The sequence below is a fragment of the Salmo salar genome, chromosome ssa02 (assembly GCF_905237065.1).
Source record: "Salmo salar chromosome ssa02, Ssal_v3.1, whole genome shotgun sequence".
Lineage (NCBI taxonomy): Eukaryota > Metazoa > Chordata > Actinopteri > Salmoniformes > Salmonidae > Salmo > Salmo salar.
In genome coordinates this window covers 68,792,791-68,813,588 of record NC_059443.1, presented here as the reverse complement: position 1 = coordinate 68,813,588, position 20,798 = coordinate 68,792,791, and the positions used below count along the sequence as shown (strand labels likewise).

The window sequence follows — 20,798 nt, the reverse complement described above, 5'->3', positions numbered from 1 at the left end:
AACCGAGCCCAGATCTCCAGTTTCTCCTCCTCTTCTTTAAATGTGACAGTCATCTCCCCCTCCTCCTCTCCAAAACACGCCTCCTCCTCTTTCACTCTGAATGAGTATTCCTCTTCTTTAACTGTAACGTCTTTCTCTTCTTCTTTCACTGTAACAGCCTCACCCTCTACTTGTTTTTGTATTGTGACATCCTCCTCTTCCTCTTTCACGACAACGTTTAGCCACAGACCCTCTTTCTCCATCCAGCAGACCTCCTCTTCTTTAGCAGGAGGAGAGTAGCTTAGTGAGCTCATGGTCGGGAATGTTAGCTAGCTAGGCTAATGCTAACTTAACCAGCCCGCTAGCTGACTAATAACAACAAAACCGTAAATATGAAATTAAATCGGATAACAAACTAGACGACAGAAGTGGTTTTAAAACACAGTGGCTAATATACACTAAAGCGTCTAAAGAGCTTTATTGGTTCGGCTATTGTCTAGCAACCTACCGAGGTGGCTGACTAACTGTTGCTGCTGTTGAAAGAAGCGTTCCGTCCACTAGATTATACGTCACACTAGCAGCATCGCCTTAAAATCGCACATCGCCATCTGCTGACTGGAGTGGGTAACGCAGTTGAGTAAAATGTATATTTCAATTATTTGACTGAAAGTTAAAGGGTAGGAAGCATGAGTTTTTACTCACCAGTGTAACAACAAAGTGTTGTTAAAAACTTAGTAACTGAGTTGTATTCACGATCTGGTTACCTATAAGTACAAACAGTTATGTTTTTGCTTTATTACATATTTCTTAACTTATTTCCGGATATCTTCTAAACTACTAATGCACTATTTCTCAACGTCATCTGGAGGATCTACTCTGTGCTACCGAGTTTGTATGCTAGCTTGGTATCTTGCTCAAGCTTGTTAATGTTGGCCACACCTCATGCAGCGTGTGATTGTGTTATCTAGTGGGAACCCATTAGCATGGTAGAGCTTCTGGACATCAGAACAACGATTAGTCACCTCGAACACGACAAATATTTTTTCTTTAACGATTCTGACGCGAAGTATATACTGCTTTCAGCAGACCAGGCCCAAATCCCCGTCATTCACGTGAAGAAAATGTGGAGACGAGCTGCCAGGCGAGCTAAATGCCTTTTATGCTCGCTTTGAGGCAAGCAACTCTGAAGCACGATTGAGAGCCCCAGCTGTTCCGGACGACTGTGTGATCACACTCTCCGTAGCCGATGTGAGCAAGACCTTTAAACAGGTCAACATTCACAACGCCGCGGGGACAGACGGATTATCAGGGCGTGTACCCAGAGCATGCGCAGACCAACTGGCAAGTGTTTTCACTGACATTTTAAACCTTTCCCTGACAGCCTATAGGGAGGAGGTCAGAGACCTGGCAGTGTGGTGCAGGACAGAGGAGATGATCGTGGACTACAGGAAAAGGAGGGCCAAACAGGCCTCCATTAACATCAACGGGGCTGTAGTGGAGCGAGTCGAGAGTTTCAAGTTCCTTGGTGTCCACCTCAAAACATAAATGGAAAAACCAAATATTGTAACACCTTTCCCCCTAAGAGAATGCTTACCACCAACAGACAACTTCAATTACACATTATAATCAACTACAATGCTTCACCTTCACCAATATAAACATGGCGTCTACTGGCTGTCAACAATTAAAAACAAGAAAAAAACTATAATTTTTTCCCCCACTAGCTTCTAGAACTCTCGCCCTCTTGGAACGAGCCCAAAAACTCATCTCCAATACAGAAAAACATGCAGTCAAAATACATTTTGATCCATGGCAACGCACTGGCTAAATGCAAAACTTGTTGAATGCCCACCCCTGAGACAATCAGCAACCAAGTTGTCCTTACCACGGACGTGTGATTTCAAGAGGAAACTCCTGGAATTTCCGAAGTAACTTTCCACCTCACTGCAAAGCTTCTCTCTTTTCAGGGTTCACTCGACAGGCATGTTGTTGGATCGCAACCCAGTCCCCAATGTCATGCTCTAGTACATTTGGGTTGGCACATCTGAGAATGAACCCTGATATTCTAAAAGCAGTGTTAATGTCAATATAATTGTACCCAAAAATGGTCAGTTAGTTGCATAAATAATTATGATTACTAAATGTTACATGAATTGTAAATATGAAATATTTGGTTGCATAGTCTTATTTTCAACAACTTTTCAATGACATTTTGCTAGGTGGGATAGCCCAATGTCAAAACACAGTTTTAACGTGTCTAAATCAATAACCAATATGCAGAAACAGTTTGTGATATATTGAAAATTGTCAGTTGATTGCATAAATAATTTAGATGACTAAATGTTACATGAAATGTAAATATGAAATATCAAAAGCAAATGTGAAATAAAGACAATTAGCACTTGAATCTTGTAAATAAATACTGGAGTGATTATAAAAATTATTAATCAAATAGATTATAGACAAATTTATTACACTGCGTCGATGTATATAAGCTTCAAGTACATCGAAAGTAAGTTGTTTTCTTTTCAACTTTCACTTTCAACTTAAACATAGTCTTATTTTCAACGTCTTTTCAATAACATTTTGCTAGGTGGGATAGCCCCAATGTCAAAACACAGTTGTGTTCAAATCAATAACCAATATGCAGAAACCGTTTGTGATATATTAAAAACCTAAACAGAAAATGTGCAATGTACACAAACATCTGCCAGAATAGTAATCATATAAACTGCACAATCACTGATATCAATTGGGTGGGTGGGTGGGGGGGGGTCCAGGTTGTACGTGCTGTTGAAACTAACACAACTAAAAGGACTAAAAGGACTAAGAGGACAACCTGCAGGAGACAGTCAGCTACATTTTGGAGGGATGCATTTAAATGTAGTGGTCGCTAAACAAAGGAACACAACACTTATTTGTCATCAGTCATCGATATCATGCTAAAATCATTTGCATGAGAGGGGGGAGATGAGTTTGCACGTCCTGTTAAAAATAACAGCTAAAAAAAACACACGGAATCTGGGAATAATGTGTATATCACTGGTTAGAGGACAACTTGTAGAAAACAGCTAGCTACATTTTGGAGTGTTGCATTTTGATTCAAGTGGGTCGTGTTATGGAAATTCAGTACTTCGAGAGACTTCAAAGACTTCAGAGATTTCTTCAAACAATCATCTTTATTTAACATTTATTAATTATTGCAATAATGAAACCATCAGCCCAACAGTCTTAACTGACTGTTAGTCTGAGAGCCTACCCTTTACAGACAACGCACAGTTTATATAGCTAATACCCAGAATGCTTGGTTCCACCCCTCCCATGTAGATTGGGGGGCACCATAAGCCACTTTGGGCTCATCCTGTCTTCATCTGCACCTGGTGTTATATTAAACCCCGGACCCTTGTCTAATTTCCCAGATGCCAGGATGTATAAGGACCATTGAGGCCTTTGTTCTACTCCTCTCTATCCCAGCTAAACATACACCATATCTTGTCTATGGAATGCTGGCTCAATCAGACCGGAGACATATGTCTCACATGCCACTAATCATAGAATGGAATGTGGCTGTTTGGTTTTTAATCACAAGACATCAATCAATTGTCAGCTTCAAGCTATCTCTGGTAAAACCCATGTCCTCAACACCCAGACTAGCTGCAGGAAGCTAGAGTGGACACCATAAAACTCAGCATTAGCAGGACAGAAATATCTTACTGTTTGTTAAGTAAATAATTGTTAAATATCCCCCAAATGAGGTAAATACATAATTTTTGTGTCACAGTCGCAAATGTTGTAAGTGTAATGTCTCTGTTAAAACTAACAGCTCAAAGACCACACGGAATCTGGGAATAATGTGTACATCACTGGTTAGAGGACAATTTGTAGAAAACGGCTAGCTACATTTTGAAGTGTTGCATTTTGATTCCAGTGGGTCACCAACGTGGTAAACAGCTAGCTACATTTTGAAGTGTTACATTGTGATTCCAGTGTGTCACAAACGTGGTAAGTGTAACAACTTTTTTTGTTAGTAACTTTTTGTTTAATCACATAAACAGTAACTCTTTCAATTCAGAGCCTGGATTTTGCCCCTGAGGCTAATATCCATATCATGCTGAAATCAATAGAACAGGGATCAAACGTTTAGGGTTCTACATTGTGACATTATTAAAATACTCCTTATACAATGTTAAAATATTCTACACTGTGACATCATGAATATACTCCTACTACAATGTTAAAACATTCTACATTGTGACATTACTTCATTTATATCATGAAACAACTCCTTCATGTATGTATTTTCTGATGTTTGAGCAGAGATCTTTTATCAGAGAATCTCTTGTCACAATGATCACAGCTATGAGGCTTCTCTCCTGTGTGTGTCTGCTGGTGAACAATCAGATTGCTAGATGTAGTAAAACTCTTTCCACATTCATCACAGTTAAAAGGTTTATTTCCTGTGTGTGTTCTCTGGTGTGATACCAGGTTGCCTGACTGAGTAAAACTCTTCCCACATTGATTACAGCTATAAGGTTTCTCTACTGTGTGTGTTCTCTGATGCGATTTTAATTGTCCTGAGCGAACAAAACTCTTTCCACAGTCAGAGCAGCTAAAAGGTCTCTCTCCTGTGTGGATTTTCTGGTGAATTTTAATGTCTGCTGAGGAGGCAAATCTCTTCCCACATTGCGCACAGATATAGGGTTTCTCTCCTGTGTGTGTTCTCCGGTGTAATATCAGGCTGAATGACTGAGTAAAACTCTTCCCACATTGAGTACAGCTATAAGGTTTCTCTCCTGTGTGTGTTCTCTGGTGTAATATCAGACTGGATGATTGAGTAAAACTCTTCCCACATTGGTTACAGTTATAAGGTTTCTCTCCTGTGTGCTTTCTCTGGTGTTTAGTCAGACCGCTAGATGTAACATATCTCTTCCCACATTGATCACAGCTATAAGGTTTTTCTCCTGTGTGTGTTCTCTGGTGTGATTTTAAACATCCTGAAGAAACAAAACACTTTCCACAGTCAGAGCAGTGGTGAGATTTCTTCCCTGTGGGTCTCTGCTGGTGTTTCTTAGGGTGTTTTGATCTGGAGAGACTTTTTTCTACCTCTTCAGCTTCATGATGTTGTTGAGGCTCCCCAGAGGATCCAGGATAGTCACGTCTCTCTCCTGTGTGAGCAACAAAGTCAGACAGATGGTTTAAACCCACAACAGCGGAAATCCACTGTAAAAGGAGATGCCAACAGCGTAGCCATGTTGTACAACAATTGACTCTGTAATGAATGTTAAAATTATTTGACAATTGTCTTAAGACAGTCAAGTGAGAAAGTCCGATTTTGTCTTATTTTCCCATTAGTAGTAAAATCAATGATTGTAGGCTAGAAAAAAGTTATTAAAGTTGTTGAAATCCTAAGCAGTGTGCCAGATGACTTTTGGTCTCCAATATAGGCCCCTTTCTGTGTTTAATAAAATTGCGACAAGGGCGATGCACACGCAATTTGGTTTCAGAAACTCCTCCATGCTAATGAGGAAACCACTATTTACTGATATCGCTTTTAGTTTTTCACAATGTATTCTGAATATTACAGTATTATTATTATTACACTATCGGCTATCAGTGCAAGATCAGGATGCTTCTCTAGGAAACTCACATTAAGCTCTGTGTCGCTATTCACTAATTCACCACCGTGGGGGAAAACTCAGGGGAGTTCTCATAGGCTGACAGCAAAAATAGCCTCCATTTACAGGTTGCTTATGAGTGCATTTCACATTACTTTTGGATTATAATTGTAAGGCTTGTTTGAATATCCTGATTAACCTGTTAGGGCTAGGGGGCAGTATTGACACGGCTGGATAAAAAAACATACCCGATTTAATCTGGTTACCACTCCTACCCAGTAACTAGAATATGCATATACTTATTACATATGGATAGAAAACACCCTAAATTTTCTAAAACTGTTTGAATGGTGTCTGTGAGTATAACAGAACTCATTTGGCAGGCAAAACCCTGAGACATTTTCTGACAGGAAGTGGATACCTGATGTGTTGTATTGCCTTTAAACCTATCCCACTGAGGAATATTTTGGCACTTCCTATTGCTTCCACTAGATGTCACCAGCCTTTAAAAAGTGTTTTGAGTCTTCTGGAGGGAGATCTGACCGAACAAGAGCCATGGAACGATGATGTCCCATTAGACACCTGGCGCGCGAGTTCATGTTGGGTACCCTCGTTCCAATACGTTATAAAAGAGTATGCATTCGTCCACCTTGAATATTATTCATGTTCTGGTTAAAAAAGGCCCTAATGATTTATGCTATACAACGTTTGACATGTTTGAACGAACGTAAATATATTTTTCCCCTCGTTCATGACGAGAAGTCCGGCTGGCTTAGATCATGTGCTAACAAGACGGAGATTTTTGGACATAAATGATGAGCTTTTTTGAACAAAACTACATTCGTTATGGACCTGTGATACCTGGAAGTGACATCTGATGAAGAGAATCAAAGGTAATGGATTATTTACATAGTATTTTCGATTTTAGATCTCCCCAACATGACGTCTAGTCTGTATCGCAACGCCGTATTTTTCTGGGCGCAGTGCTCAGATTATTGCAAAGTGTGATTTCCCAGTAAGGTTATTTTTAAATCTGGCAAGTTGATTGCGTTCAAGAGATGTAAATCTATAATTCTTTAAATGACAATATAATATTTTACCAATGTTTTCTAATTTTAATTATTTAATTTGTGACGCTGACTTGACTGCCGGTTATTGGAGGAAACGATTTCCTCAACATCAATGCCATAGTAAAACGCTGTTTTTGGATATAAATATGAACTTGATAGAACTAAAAATGCATGCATTGTCTAACATAATGTCCTAGGAGTGTCATCTGATGGAGATTGTAAAAGGTTAGTGCATCATTTTAGCTGGTTTTATGGTTTTGGTGACCCTGTCTTTGAATTGACAAAACATTACACACAACTCTTGTAAATGTACTGTCCTAACATACTCTAAATTTATGCTTTCGCCGTAAAACCTTTTTGAAATCGTAAAACGTGGTTAGATTAAGGAGATGTTTATCTTTCAAAGGGTGTAAAATAGTTGTATGTTTGAAAAATTTGAATTTTGACATTTATTTGGATTCAAATTTGCCGCTCTTGAAATGCACCTGCTGTTGATGGAGTGCACCACGGGTGGCACGCTAGCGTCCCACCTAGCCCATAGAGGTTAATATGTTTGTGTTATTGTCAAAATTAACTACTTTATATTTAAAAATGACTTCAACCAGTAAAATGCTCTTTGGTTAGTTTTCCATCAGCCTGACATTGAGGATTTGTACACTAAGTGTTAAACAAATTGGCCCATAACTTCACCTAACAATAACATAGACCTACTGTAGGACCCATAACTTCACCTAACAACAACATAGACGTATTGTAGGACCTATAACTTCACCTAACAATAACATAGACCTACTGTAGGACCCATAACTTCACCTAACAACAAATATACCCATGTCATGACGTTTGTCATTTGACTGGCATTCCGAATTTTTTCCCTGGATCAGCTGATGATAGTTGAACATGCGACTGTAACTAAACAGCTATAGTATTAAAAATGATGTGTAATTATTTAAGAACTGCGTTAATGACAGTATCCATTTGGGTGTTGTCTAAAAATGTAAAACCATTGTTAAAACCATTGGATTTAGCATACACGGAAATTATTTATAATTTCTGTGCCTATGAAAACTGTTTTCCCAGGATAACATAAGGAGACACTAAATGTTACGTAGTTAGAGTGCATTTCAGAGATCTGAACACAAAAAAACTGTCCCACAGCAAGATCCAGTATTTAATTTGAAGTTCATCATATGGCAAGCTTAACATTATGACTATAACTACTGTTCCCTGAAGGAGGGAAACTAGGTACACCATACTATTAAATCCACGTTATGACTATAACTACTGTTCCCTGAAGGAGGGAAACTAGGTACAACATACTATTAAATCCACACGTTATGACTATAACTACTGTTCCTTGAAGGAGGGAAACTAGGTACAATGTTACGAATCCCTTTGGCCCTGCAGTCTAGGGGGGATGGAAACGAGACCCGTAACATAACTCATGGAAATTATAATAGTGGAAAGGAACAGTGAGAACAAAAACAACAGACAATTTAAACTTACCATCAAACACTAAAGGTTTCTTTTTAAACACACGGTAAAGGGGGGCGGGAAGAGGGGCTGAGCTGGACCCAAGGAAAGAAACAATACTCCAAAAACACCCCTAAGCTAGACTAGCCTATTTCAATAACAGCTAGCTAACTAACCAAAAATACACTGGGTGGTCTGCCCAGTTCTAACTAGTGTATTTAGACACTGTTTTCCTATGTGTAATGTAGGCCCATGGGCGACTGGTCTTGTTACCCCCTTTTCCCACCATCAAACAAACAGTCAAACAACAAAACAATACTCACAGGATAACCAGACAAATGTGACATGTAGGAGCAAAACCAAAGATAGATCAATACAGAGAGAGAGAGCTGGGGACACAGAGAGATTGAGCTACAGAGAGTGAGATTGAACTGTTGAGAAAACTGGCTGGGTTTTTAAACCAAGGGAAAGGGGCTGTGATAGGGTAAGTGAAAAGGTGCAGGTGTCTTCTGATTGATGACTGATTGGTGAGTGATGATTGCCACCTGGGAGGAGAAGGAGAGAAAAGAAATACACATACAGGATACACACTGCCTGTATCCGTAACATACAACATACCATTAAATCCACACAATATGACTATAACTACTGTTCCCTGAAGGAGGGAAACTAGGTACAACATACTATTAAATCCACGCCTCGCTGGAAGCCCCACCTTCCACAGGTGATGAGCGTGAGGCTCAGATTTATTCCTTCAAATTAATACCGCACTTCACCAACCCAGGAAGTGGCGTGGCCAAACAGGTGTTGTACCTCATTTCCCTCCTTCACGGAACAGTAATTTTAGTCATAAAGTTACACTCCCTTTCAGTCGGTCAACTTTGGTACAACATACTATGGGGAAATAGAATCATTCCACATGCCGACCCAAACGGATACTAAATGAAACGGCCCATGGCAGACCACCCAGACATGACCCTGCAAGATGCGTTAGTTTTATCCATTTATTAATTGTCTTTTGTTTGAAACACTCCTGTCAATGTCAACACTCCTGTCAAGACGCACACCTGATTACGTATATAGAAGTAGGACTAGTCTACCTGTCCTGCGCGCAAATGTAGGCCTATAAATGTGCCCATTTGGGGAAGTCTGATAGTATTTCTGATTGTCTTAACGCACCACCACTAATGAGTTGTGGAGCTTCTCAAAGTCATTTTTTCTTCACCTCAAACAGCAAGTAAACAAAGTCTAATCAAAATCAATTGCGAATGACAATAGTTACTCAAAGTATTTTCGTAAAATATTTCCAGCTCTCGCCCTTTCGATAATCACTCAGCATAAAAAGGGAAAAATGTAATACTCTGATCGAGTGGAAATGTCATAAAATACCTGATTACTTCTTATCCTTTGCACAAATAGCCTACTGCTGTGTCTCTCCCAAACCCACTGGCACAGAAAACTACACCAGAATATTTTATACAATGTTGCAAGCTTGCTATCACAGGTTTCAGAGGACCCAGTTGATACAATGTTTCAAGTTTGTTGTAGACAGGCCATGTGCAGCCAATGTGATTTCTAGGATATTTATTTTTATCAGGATATTCTCTACTGCAGGCTGCAATGTTTACATTTTGGGGCTTTATGTAGGCTATTTTAAAAATCTTAGCAATGGCAATAAAAAACAATATTTATCATTTTCATTTAAATAGAATGTAGATTAACCATAGAGAATGATGTTGAGATAAAGACTATTATAATTATTACTACTATTATAAATTAAATGAAACTGTTCCAGTAAAATGTGAATATGAAAATCTTAACTGGCACCAGATCAGTAGAAATGGTCAGATAAATTGGCACCAAATGGAAAAGGTTGCTGACTGCTGGTGTAGCCTATTACCAGAACCTATAGGAGCATAACGACTGCTGGTGTAGTCTATTACCAGAAACTATAGGAGCATAACGACTGCTGGTGTAGTCTATTACCAGAAACTATAGGAGCATAACGACTGCTGGTGTAGCCTATTACCAGAAACTATAGGAGCATAACGACTGCTGGTGTAGCCTATTACCAGAAACTATAGGAGCATAACGACTGCTGGTGTAGCCTATTACCAGAAACTATAGGAGCATAACAACTGCTGGTGTAGCCTATTACCAGAAACTATAGGAGCATAACGACTGCTGGTGTAGCCTATTACCAGAAACCATAGGAGCATAACGACTGCTGGTGTAGCCTATTACCAGAAACTATAGGAGCATAACGACTGCTGGTGTAGCCTATTACCAGAAACTATAGGAGCATAACGACTGCTGGTGTAGCCTATTACCAGAAACTATAGGAGCAAAACGACTGCTGGTGTAGCCTATTACCAGAAACTATAGGATCATAACGACTGCTGGTGTAGCCTATTACCAGAAACTATAGGAGCATAACATCAGAATTTACAAAGGCCAGCAGCAGCGGGAGGAGGAAGAGGTTTTTTCTGATGGTAAGGCTATCTTGATCTCTAGGTCCCTCGAGTTATTTGTGTGTCTTAATTATTTAATCAAACGGGTGGTTAAAGCATCAGACCAGTTCAGTACATATAGTTGATTATATTAAAACAGATGGGGTGTGTCTATATATGGAAAAATGTTACACGTTATAACATTTCTACCAATCGATTGGTTGAAAGAAAAGACGACTCTTGGTTGGCCCTAGAGCATACAGTGCATTAAGTTCAGACCGCTTCACTTTTTCCACATTTTGTTACGTTACTTATTCTAAATTCGATTTTTTTTTAAGAATCCCCATTAAATGAAAATGTTAAATGTTTTATAAATGTTTGAGACTCAATTAATGAATTCAATTGATTGGACATGATATGTAAAGGCACACACCTGTCTATATAAGGTCCCACAGTTGACAGTGTATGTCAGAGCAAAAACCAAGCCATGAGGTCGAAGGAATTGTCCGTAGAGCACTGAGACAGGATTGTGTCGAGGCATAGATCCGGGGAAGGGTACCAAAAAAATGTCTGCAGCATTGAAGGTCCCTAAGAACACAGTGGCATCCATCATTCTTAAATGGAAGAAGTTTAGAACAACTAAGAGCTCCAGAGTTCCTCTGTGGAGATGGGAGAACCTTCCAGAAGGACAACCATCTCTGCAGCACTCCACCAATCAGGCCTCCATGGTAGAGTGGCCAGATAGAAGCCACGCCTCAGTATAAAACATATGACAGCCTGCTTGGAGTTGGTCAAAATGCCCCTAAAGGACTCTGACCATGATAAACAATACTCTCTGGTCTGATGAAACCAAGATTGAACTCTGGCCTGAATGCCAAGTGTCACGTCTGGAGGAAACCTGGCACCCTCCCTACGGTGAAGCATGGTGGTGGAGGAATCATGCTGTGGGGATGTTTTTCAGCAGCAGGGACTGGGAGACTAGTCAGGATCGAGGGAAATGTTAACAGAGCAAAGGGCAGAGAGATCCTTGATGAAAACCTGCTCGAGTGCTCAGGACCTCAGACTGGGGCGAAGGTTCACCATCCAACAGGACAACGACCTTAAGCACACAGCAAAGACAACGCAGGAGTGGCTTCGGGATAAGTCTCTATGTCCTTGAGTGGCCCAGCCAGAGCCGGGACTGGAACCCGATCTAACATCTCTGGAGAGACCTGAAAATAGCTGTGCAGTGACGTTCCCCATCCAACCTGACAGAGCTTGAGAGGATCTGCAGAGGAGAATGGGAGAAACTCCCCAAATGCAGGTGTGCCAATTACATTAGCTAAATGAAAGGAAAAAAACGAATTTAATCAATTTTAGAATAAGGCTTTAACGTAACAAAACGTGGAAAAAGTCAAGGGGTCTGAATACTTTCCCGAATGCACTGTATACAGCAACACCTCCCCATAGGCATTCCTGTCTTTTCTGTAGTGTTATATTCCTGTATTGCTACTGCTGTATCAAAGGAATTATCTAAGTGAGTTTCAGAGATGAGCACTACAGTGCATTCCAAATTCAATAGGCAGGCTAGTAAACAAAAGTTTTCAAATAAAAACTTTTCCAGAAAATGTCAAAACGTATAATGCCCGTCCAAGAGACAGTCGACCAATCGCATTTCACATTGTGATGCTGTGACACACAGTTTCTAAGCTAATTGTCACAAAATCCCTTTAAAAAACCCGGGGGAACACAAGTAGGCTTCATTCACCAGAAGTTACGCATGTTAGCCAACGTTAGTCAGGAGGCTCTTTAGTCTAGCTAGGCTAGGTAGGGCTGGGTGATAGACAAAATTTTCACAATATTTTTTTATTCAAAAAGTTGGTGAAGCAGCAACTGTACTGGAATGCGAACAATATAGATGCTACTTCGAGAACACAAACTCTCACATCTTTCACAGCAAAGAGCGAGGGAGTCCGGGGATGACTGGAGGAGCAATGGAGGAAGCATTGTGGGATTCTCTTGGCGCGAGTACAGTTGTTGAGACTGACTGGACGATGGTGAAGAACATTGACTCTGTACAGTTGTTGAGACTGAGTGGACGATGGTAAAGAACAGTGGAGTGAAAAGGGCTAAAGTTGGTAATGAACAGCAGTTTATGATTGGAGTGGGAATCATCAGCAAGGATGTTTTTGGGTGACCCGTTAGCAGTCTCAAAGATGGTGAAGGATGAATTGGGTAAAATGGAATTGGTTTGAGTGACCAGGAGCGGTATGATGCTGATTTCGTGTGTCAACAGCGCAAAAGGAGAAAGCTCTGTGACTCAACAAGATGTGGACGTACGATGTGGAAGGCTATGACTTTCAGAGTAGGGCACCAGTTAAAAGTGTCATCACTGGTGTGGCGTTGGACAGAGAGGCTGAGTGGTTTAGGGATAACATTCCAGGTAGACGCACGTCCATTAAATTGAATGATAGACGGAAGGTTTTACTGTCGTTTGGTGAACTGGTTCTCCCATCTTATGTATAACCTGGGTATGTGAGATATGCGGTGAGACCCTATGTAGAGAAGCCGCTGCGGTGCTACAATTGTAAAAGTTTGGACACGTGGCAAGTGTTTGTCTAAGGAATAAATATGTCATAGTTGAAGAGTCAGATGAAGCATGTTGTTGTAATTGTGATGGGAATCACGTTCCCAAGTTCCTGGAGTGCCCTGTACGGATGAAGTATGTCACAGTAGCTAGGATCAGGCCCATCCAGCAGGTGTCCTATGTGGAGGCAGTGAAAATAGCTGAAGGAGTGAGTAGAGAGGTAGTGGATGTCCCACAGTCTGCATTGAAGCCATGCAAGAGAAGGATCCCAACACACTAATAGTGAAGGTGGACTTTGTTGTGTTTATAGAGCAAGAGATAAATTGCACTAGTCAAACTAATAAAAAAATCTAAAGAAGCTTGACATTGTGAAGGCGGCAAATAGATTTCTAGATCTCCAGAATACTGAATGAAGTGGTTCCCCCCCTCCCAGATTCCTGAACATTTTTTGTTTTTGGGGTACATCACATTTAACAAACCAAACATTGAAATACCCTTATAGAAGGTAAAGTAAAAACCCAAACCGGTCCGTGCATCAATACTGGTACATAGTCAAATACGGTATACCGCCCATCCCCAAGGCTAGGTTGAGAGTGGGCAGACATCGTACACATCACACTCAGGTAGACAAGACGTTTGATCCGACCAAAGACCCGCAACTCAGACTTAGCCGAGGTACGGGCACCCAGGAGAGGAAGTCACTATCAGAAACACTAAGCCTCCTAAATAATGCTACACGATTGTCAAGAGAACTTGAGGGTGGACTAGCAGGGAAACAGTGCCAGACGTCCCCTAGTCTTGTACATGAACTGATGTACATGAACACAAAGTCCAGGGGGTGAGCACGCTCTACCACTAACATGCTAACCGCAGTGCTCGCATCACGTGCGCGAGCATTGCAAAATAAATAAATGTACACATACATGTTACTCAATCATTGCACCCACACTGCTTGCGCGCATCAACGAGCTTCTGCGTAGCCAGGCGCTAAAATAGAACTTGCTTCTATTTGTGACACTCGACGCGCTGCAAGTCCCACCTCTCCCATCTCCTCATTGGTTTTTAGGAGCATATACCCACGTGGGTGACTGAAAGATGGCTGTAGTGTGGACCTCAGTTCCAGTTGGTGGTGGTAATGCACATTAAAGTTGGTTGCCAACAGCCATATAAAGTCCAAAGAAGAAAAGGAAGCCTGAAGGAAGGAGGAGAGATGATGAGAAACTAATTTTGTTCGACCGCAAGGCACTGCTGCCATCTAGGACCGTTTGGGGCGTTGCTACTGGTTACCGATTTTGATGTGATATGAAAGTATTATGTGATAGTATTTGAAATTATTTCGATGTGATATGAAAGTATCATATCAGGATCAGCCCCTTTTTTTTCAATTTTTGCCTAAAATGATATTCCCAAATCTAACTACCTGTAGCTCAGGCCCTGAAGCAAGAGCATGCATATTCTTGGTACCATTTGAAAGGAAACAGTTTGAAGTTTGTGGAAATGTGAAAGGAATGTAGGAGAATTTAACACATTAGACCTGGTAAAAGATAACACAAAGAAAAGAACAACCGTTCTTTTGTATTTTTTTGTACCACCATTTTGAAATGCAAGAGAAAGGCCATAATCCATTATTCCAGCCCAGGTGCAATTTAGATTTTGTCCACTAGAGGGCAGCAGTGTATGTGCAAAGTTTATTCTGATCCAATGAGCCATTGCATTTCTGTTCAAAACTGTCTATCAAGACTGCCCAAATGAGTCTAATTTGTTTATTAATAACTTTTCATTTTCATAACTGTGCACTCTCCTCAAACAATAGCATGGTATTCCTTCACTGTAATATCTACTGTAAATTGGACAGTGCAGTTAGATTAACAAGAATTTAAGATTTCTGCCAATATGAGATATGTCTATATCCTGGAAAATGGTCTTGTTACTTACAACCTCATTCTAATCGAAACAATAACAAGCGTACTCTCTGCCCATTTCGGTAAAAAGCTGAGGGATGGGGCTGGAGAAATGTAACCATCTATGATATCAAGTTGATAGAGGTCGACCGATTATGATTTTTCAATACCGATACCGATTATTGGAGGACCAAAAAAAGCCGATACCGATTATTCGGACGATTTTAATATATATATATATATATTTAATGTTGTTTTGTTTATTTATTTATTTATAATAATGATAATTACAACAATACTGAATGAACACTTATTTTAACTTAATATAATACATAAATAAAATCAATTTAGCCTCAAATAAATAATGAAACATGTTCAATTTGGTTTAAATAATGCAAAACAAAGTGTTGGAGAAGAAAGTAAAAGTGCAATAGGTGCCATGTAAAAAAGCTAAGGTTTAAGTTCCTTGCTCAGAACATGGGAACATATGAAAGCTGGTGGTTCCTTTTAACATGAGTCTTCAATATTCCCTGGTAAGTTTTAGGTTGTAGTTATTATAGGAATTATAGGACTATTTCTCTCTATACGAGTTGTATTTCATATACCTATAACTATTGGATGTTCTTATAGGCACTTTAGTATTGCCAGTGTAAGAGTATAGCTTCTGTCCCTCTCCTCGCTCCTACCTGGGCTTGAACCAGGAACACATCGACAACAGCCATCCTCGAAGCAGCGTTACCCATGCAGAGGGGTGGAAACAACTACTCCAAGTCTCAGAGTGAGTGACGTTTGAAACGCTATTAGCGCGCACCCCGCTAACTAGCTAGCAATTTCACATCGGTTACACCAGCCTAATCTTGGGAGTTGACAGGCTTGAAGATTTGGGTATAATTTGTGGAACGTTCCAACAGGAATCTGTTCCAAAAAACGTTAAGTAAAAGGTTGCCAACCAACAACACATACAAAGTAGCAACGCATACAACCCTAGCTAACTAGCTGCCGAATAGGCATCAACTCACCACGAAGCTTATTCTTAATGTTTGTCTATAGGCAACCAGAGTGAGGACAGACATTTTTCGGAATAAACGTGATGAGTGAAAACGTAATGAAATAGACCACTCACTACCCGGTATCTTATTCTGCCGCTATACAACTTTGTATGCGTTGTTTTTTGGCAACCTTGTTATTTACGAAGTTTTTGGAATAGATTCCTGTTGGAACGTTCCACAAATTATACCCACCCGGTTTGAAGTCATAAACAGCTTGAAACACAGCGAAGAGCTGCTGGCAAAACGCACTAAAGTGCTGAATGAATGAATGCTTACGAGTTATGTTATGTCAATGTTATGTCATAATTATGTAAAATTCGGGCAAATTAGTTCGCAACGAGCCAGGTGGCCCAAACTGTTGCATATACCCTGACTCTGCGTGCAATGAACGCTAGAGATGTGACAATTTCATGTTAGCAGGCAATATTAACTAAATGTGCAGGTTTAAAAATATATACTTGTTTATAGATTTTAAAGAAAGGCATTGATGTTTATGTTTAGGTACATTGATGCAACGACAGTGCTATTTTCGCAAATGTGCTTGTTAAGTCAACACCCGTTTGGCGAAATAGGCTATGATTCAATGATAAATTAACAGGCACGACATCGATTATATGCAACGCAGGACATGTTAGATAAACTAGTAATATCATCAACCATGTGTAGTTAACTAGTGATTATGTTAAGATTGATTGTTTTTTATAAGATAAGTTTAATGCTAGCTAGCAACTTACCTTGGCTTCTTGCTACCCTCACATAACAGGCAGTCAGTGCGTAGGATTGGATTAGTAACCGGAAGGTTGCAAAAACGAATCCCCCCTGAACAAGGCAGTTAACCCCGTTCCTAGGCCGTCATTGAAAATAAGAATGTGTTCTTAATCTGACTTGCCTAGTTAAATAAAGGTGAAAATAAAAATAATAAAAAATGCCCCCCCCCAAAAAAAAATTAAAACATTTAAATAAAAAAAATTGGAAAATCGGCGGCCAAAAATACCGATTGCCGATTGTTATGAAAACTTGAAATCGGCCCTAATTAATCGGCCATTCCGATTAATCGGTCAACCTCTAATATCAACATTATAGTTTTAATCATGTTTTGAGGATATACGGTGTTTGTTATATTTACTGACAAACATTGGAGTAGAAAAAGCTTATATTTGGGGTTCTAATGGGGTACGACAGTTGAACGAAGCTCATGAGGCATTTATATGTGATTTCTTAACCTGTTATGGCTAGGGGGCAGTATTTTCACGGCCGGATAAAAAACGTACCCGATTTAATCTGATTATTACTCCTGCCCAGAAACTAGAATATGCATATAATTATTAGCTTTGGATAGAAAACACTCCAAAGTTTCTAAAACTGTTTGAATGGTGTCTGTGAGTATAACAGAACTCATTTAGCAGGCCAAAACCTGAGAAGATTCCATGCAGGAAGTGCCCTGTCTGACAATTTCTTGCCCTTCTTGATTATCTCTATCCAATACAGGGGATCTCTGCTGTTACGTGACACTTCCTACGGCTCCCATGTGCTCTCAGAAGGCGGCAAAAAGCTGAATCGTGGCTTTGCAGGCTCTGGCTGAAAAACATTAGCGCGTTTGGATAGTGGCTGGTCACAGTACTGTGAGACTCAGGCTCGTGCACGAGTCGACTCCATGTTTTATCTTTGAACGAAAACCACCACTCCCGGTCGGAATATTATCGCTTTTTTTACGAGAAAAATGGCATAAAAATAGATTTTAAACAGCAGTTGACATGCTTCGAAGTATGGTAATGGAATATTTATCATTTTTTTTGTCACGAAATGCGTCGTGCGCGTGACCCTTCGTCACCCTTGGATAGTGTCTTGAACGCACGAACAAAACGCCGCTATTTGGATATAACAATGGATGATTTTGAACCAAACCAACATTTGTTATTGAAGTAGCAGTCCTGGGAGTGCATTCTGACGAAGAACACCAAAGGTAATCAAACTTTTCTAATAGTAAATCCGAGTTTGGTGAAGGCTAAACTTGCTGGGTGTCTAAATAGCTAGCCCTGTGATGCCGGGCTATGTACTCAGAATATTGCAAAATGTGCTTTCACCGAAAAGCTATTTTAAAATCGGACACGTCGATTGCACAAAGGAGTTCTGTATCTATAATTCTTAAAATAATTGTTATGTTTTTTTTGTGAACGTTTATCATGAGTAATTTAGTAAATTCACCGGAAGTGTTCGGTGGGAATGCTAGTTCTGAACGTCACATGCTAATGTAAAAAGCTGGTTTTTGATATAAATATGAACTTGATTGAACAAAACATGCATGTATTGTATAACATAATGTCCTAGGGTTGTCATCTGATGAAGATCATCAAAGGTTAGTGCTGCATTTAGCTGTGGTTTTGTTTTTTGTGACATTATATGCTAGCTTGAAAAATGGGTGTCTGATTATTTCTGGCTGGGTACTCTGCTGACATAATCTAATGTTTTGCTTTCGCTGTAAAGCCTTTTTGAAATCGGACAGTGTGGTTAGATAAAGGAGAGTCTTGTCTTTAAAATGCTGTAAAATAGTCATATGTTTGAAAAATTGAAGTTTTTGTATTTTTGAGGAATTTGTAATTCGCGCCACGCCTATCATTGGATATTGGAGCAGGTGTTCCGCTAGCGGAACGTCTAGATGTAAGAAACAATGAGTACATATCATTAATGTATAAGTCCCAAAATGGATTAACAACTGCTGATTGCCACTTTAAGAGTACATCTTGGGCTAAGCTAATAGGCGATATTGAGGACTACAGTATTTCAGGCATTGTCATTGGATGCATTTGATCAATTGTTAACGTGTTGTTGATGGTCCACTCTTGATGTTCTACATGTTACAGTGTAGCTTCAGCCATTCCTACAGAACAACATTAAAGTGTAGAAGCCCTTTACTGCATATTGGTTCGACGACTGCAGAGACGGTACTTACTGGTGTTAAACAGATCTCCAACCTCCTCTTCTTCCTCCTTCTCTTTCAATGTGACAGTCATCTCCCCCTCCTCCTCTTTCACTCCAAAAACTGCATCCTCCTCTTCTTTTACAGTAACATCCTCTTCCTCTTTGAACGCTTCTTTCTCTTCTTTCACTGAAACGTCTTCCTCTTCTTCTTTCACGGTAAGCCTCACCCTCTACTTCTTGTTTTACTGTGACATCCTCCTCTTCCTCCTCCTCTTTCACGAGAGCTTCTTTCTCCGTCCAGCAGACCTCTTCTTTAGCAGGAGGAGAGTAGCTTAGTGAACTCATGGTCGGGGATGTTCGCTAGATAGCTTAGAACTAGGCTAGTCGCTAATGCTAACTTAGCAAACCAGCTAGCTGACAAACAACGTAAATATATAATTAAATAGGCCAGCAGGTACATACGACAGAAGTGTGTTTAATACACAGAGACTAATATACACCAAACAGTGTAAAGAGCGTAAATGTTGTAGCTATGTTTGCTAGAAAGCAACTGAGGTGTCTGACTAGCTGTTGTTGTTGAACGAGCGTCCCGTCCACTAGGTTATACGTCATACTGGCAGCATCGCCTGAACCTAAAATACGCACATCGCCATCTGTTGACTGGAGTGGGCAACGCAGTTGAGGAACCAAAAGTTCAATTTATTTCATAAAAGTTTAATATTATATTAAGTCGTTCAAAGAGAAGCATGTGTTGATTGATTCGTGTTTAATAAGTGAGAATTTAAAACAAACTTTACACCCACTACATATTTGCATTGAACCATACTTCTGACATGGATCATTTTGACCACAGAAGCATATCTTTTATCATAGCCAAAATGTGGTTTATTCCAGTCTTCAAATTTTTCATGCCCTTGTCAATCAACTTGTTCTTAATAAATCTAAATAATGGTTTAGTTTTTCTGTATCAATATGGACTTTTAACAAATTCAAATCCTTTGGAGTCATTTTGACCCCAGCCAAAAGCACCTTTGATAAATAGGACGTTTATTTCAAATCAAAATCTAATCACATTTTATTGGTCACATAAACATGTTTAGCAGATGTTATTGCGGGTGTAGCAAAATGCTTGTGTTTCTAGCTCTGACAGTGCAATAATATCTAACAAGTAATATCTAACAATTTCACAACATATACCCAATACACACAAATCTAAGTATTTGAATCTAGGTTTCTCTGTAGACATGATTCATCCCACCAGAGGGTGAAGGGGCACCTGCATCAGTGGTTTTGACCAGATAGACACCTGCAGACACACGGTATCGTGCTTCCCATGTACTCTTCTAAGATTGGACTTTTCTGTACCGCGTATCACGTGACTGTGTACAAAACTGCCAATGGTAGAAAATTCTGCCAGAGGTAGAAAACTCTGCCTGTGGTATACAGTGCATTCGTTAAGTATTCAGACCCCTTCACTTTTTCCAAATTTTCTTACGTTATAGCCTTATTCAAAAATGTAATACTTTTTCCCCCTCATCAATCTACACACAATAACCCATAATGACAAACCAAAAACAGGTTTTAAGACATTTTTGCAAATGTATTTACTTAAGTATTCAGTCCTTTTGCTATGAGACTCGAAACTGAGCTCAGATGCATCCTGATTCCATTGATGATCCTTGAGATGTTTCTACAACTTGATTGGAGTCCACTTGTGGTAAATTCAATTGATTGGACATGATTTGGAAAGTCATATACCTGTCTATATAAGGTCCC

At 39.8% G+C, this 20,798-nt stretch overlaps 2 protein-coding genes across 2 annotated transcripts in view; both read right to left on the bottom strand.

Annotated features, from left to right (window-relative positions):
- The window catches only part of LOC106591322 (zinc finger protein 271), a 518,091-nt gene that overhangs the window by 264,550 nt on the left and 232,743 nt on the right, over window positions 1-20,798 (bottom strand). The gene's annotated exons all lie outside the window — the stretch shown is intronic.
- On the bottom strand, window positions 3,140-19,159 carry LOC123730784 (gastrula zinc finger protein XlCGF17.1-like). Its single transcript, XM_045708732.1, has 2 exons — window positions 19,054-19,159; window positions 3,140-5,144 (listed from the first exon to the last, which is right to left on the bottom strand). The coding sequence occupies exons 1-2, from the start codon at window positions 19,112-19,114 to the stop codon at window positions 4,267-4,269; spliced, it is 939 nt and encodes a 312-aa protein (XP_045564688.1). The 5' UTR covers window positions 19,115-19,159; the 3' UTR covers window positions 3,140-4,266.

Coding starts and splice junctions, on each gene's coding strand:
- LOC123730784 (XM_045708732.1), bottom strand. CDS start 19,114: ATGACTGTCACATTGAAAGAGAAGGAGGAAGAAGAGGAGGTTGGAGAT. Junction 5,145..19,053: donor TGGAGATCTGTTTAACACCA/GTAAGTACCGTC, acceptor TTGCTCACACAG/GAGAGAGACGTGACTATCCT.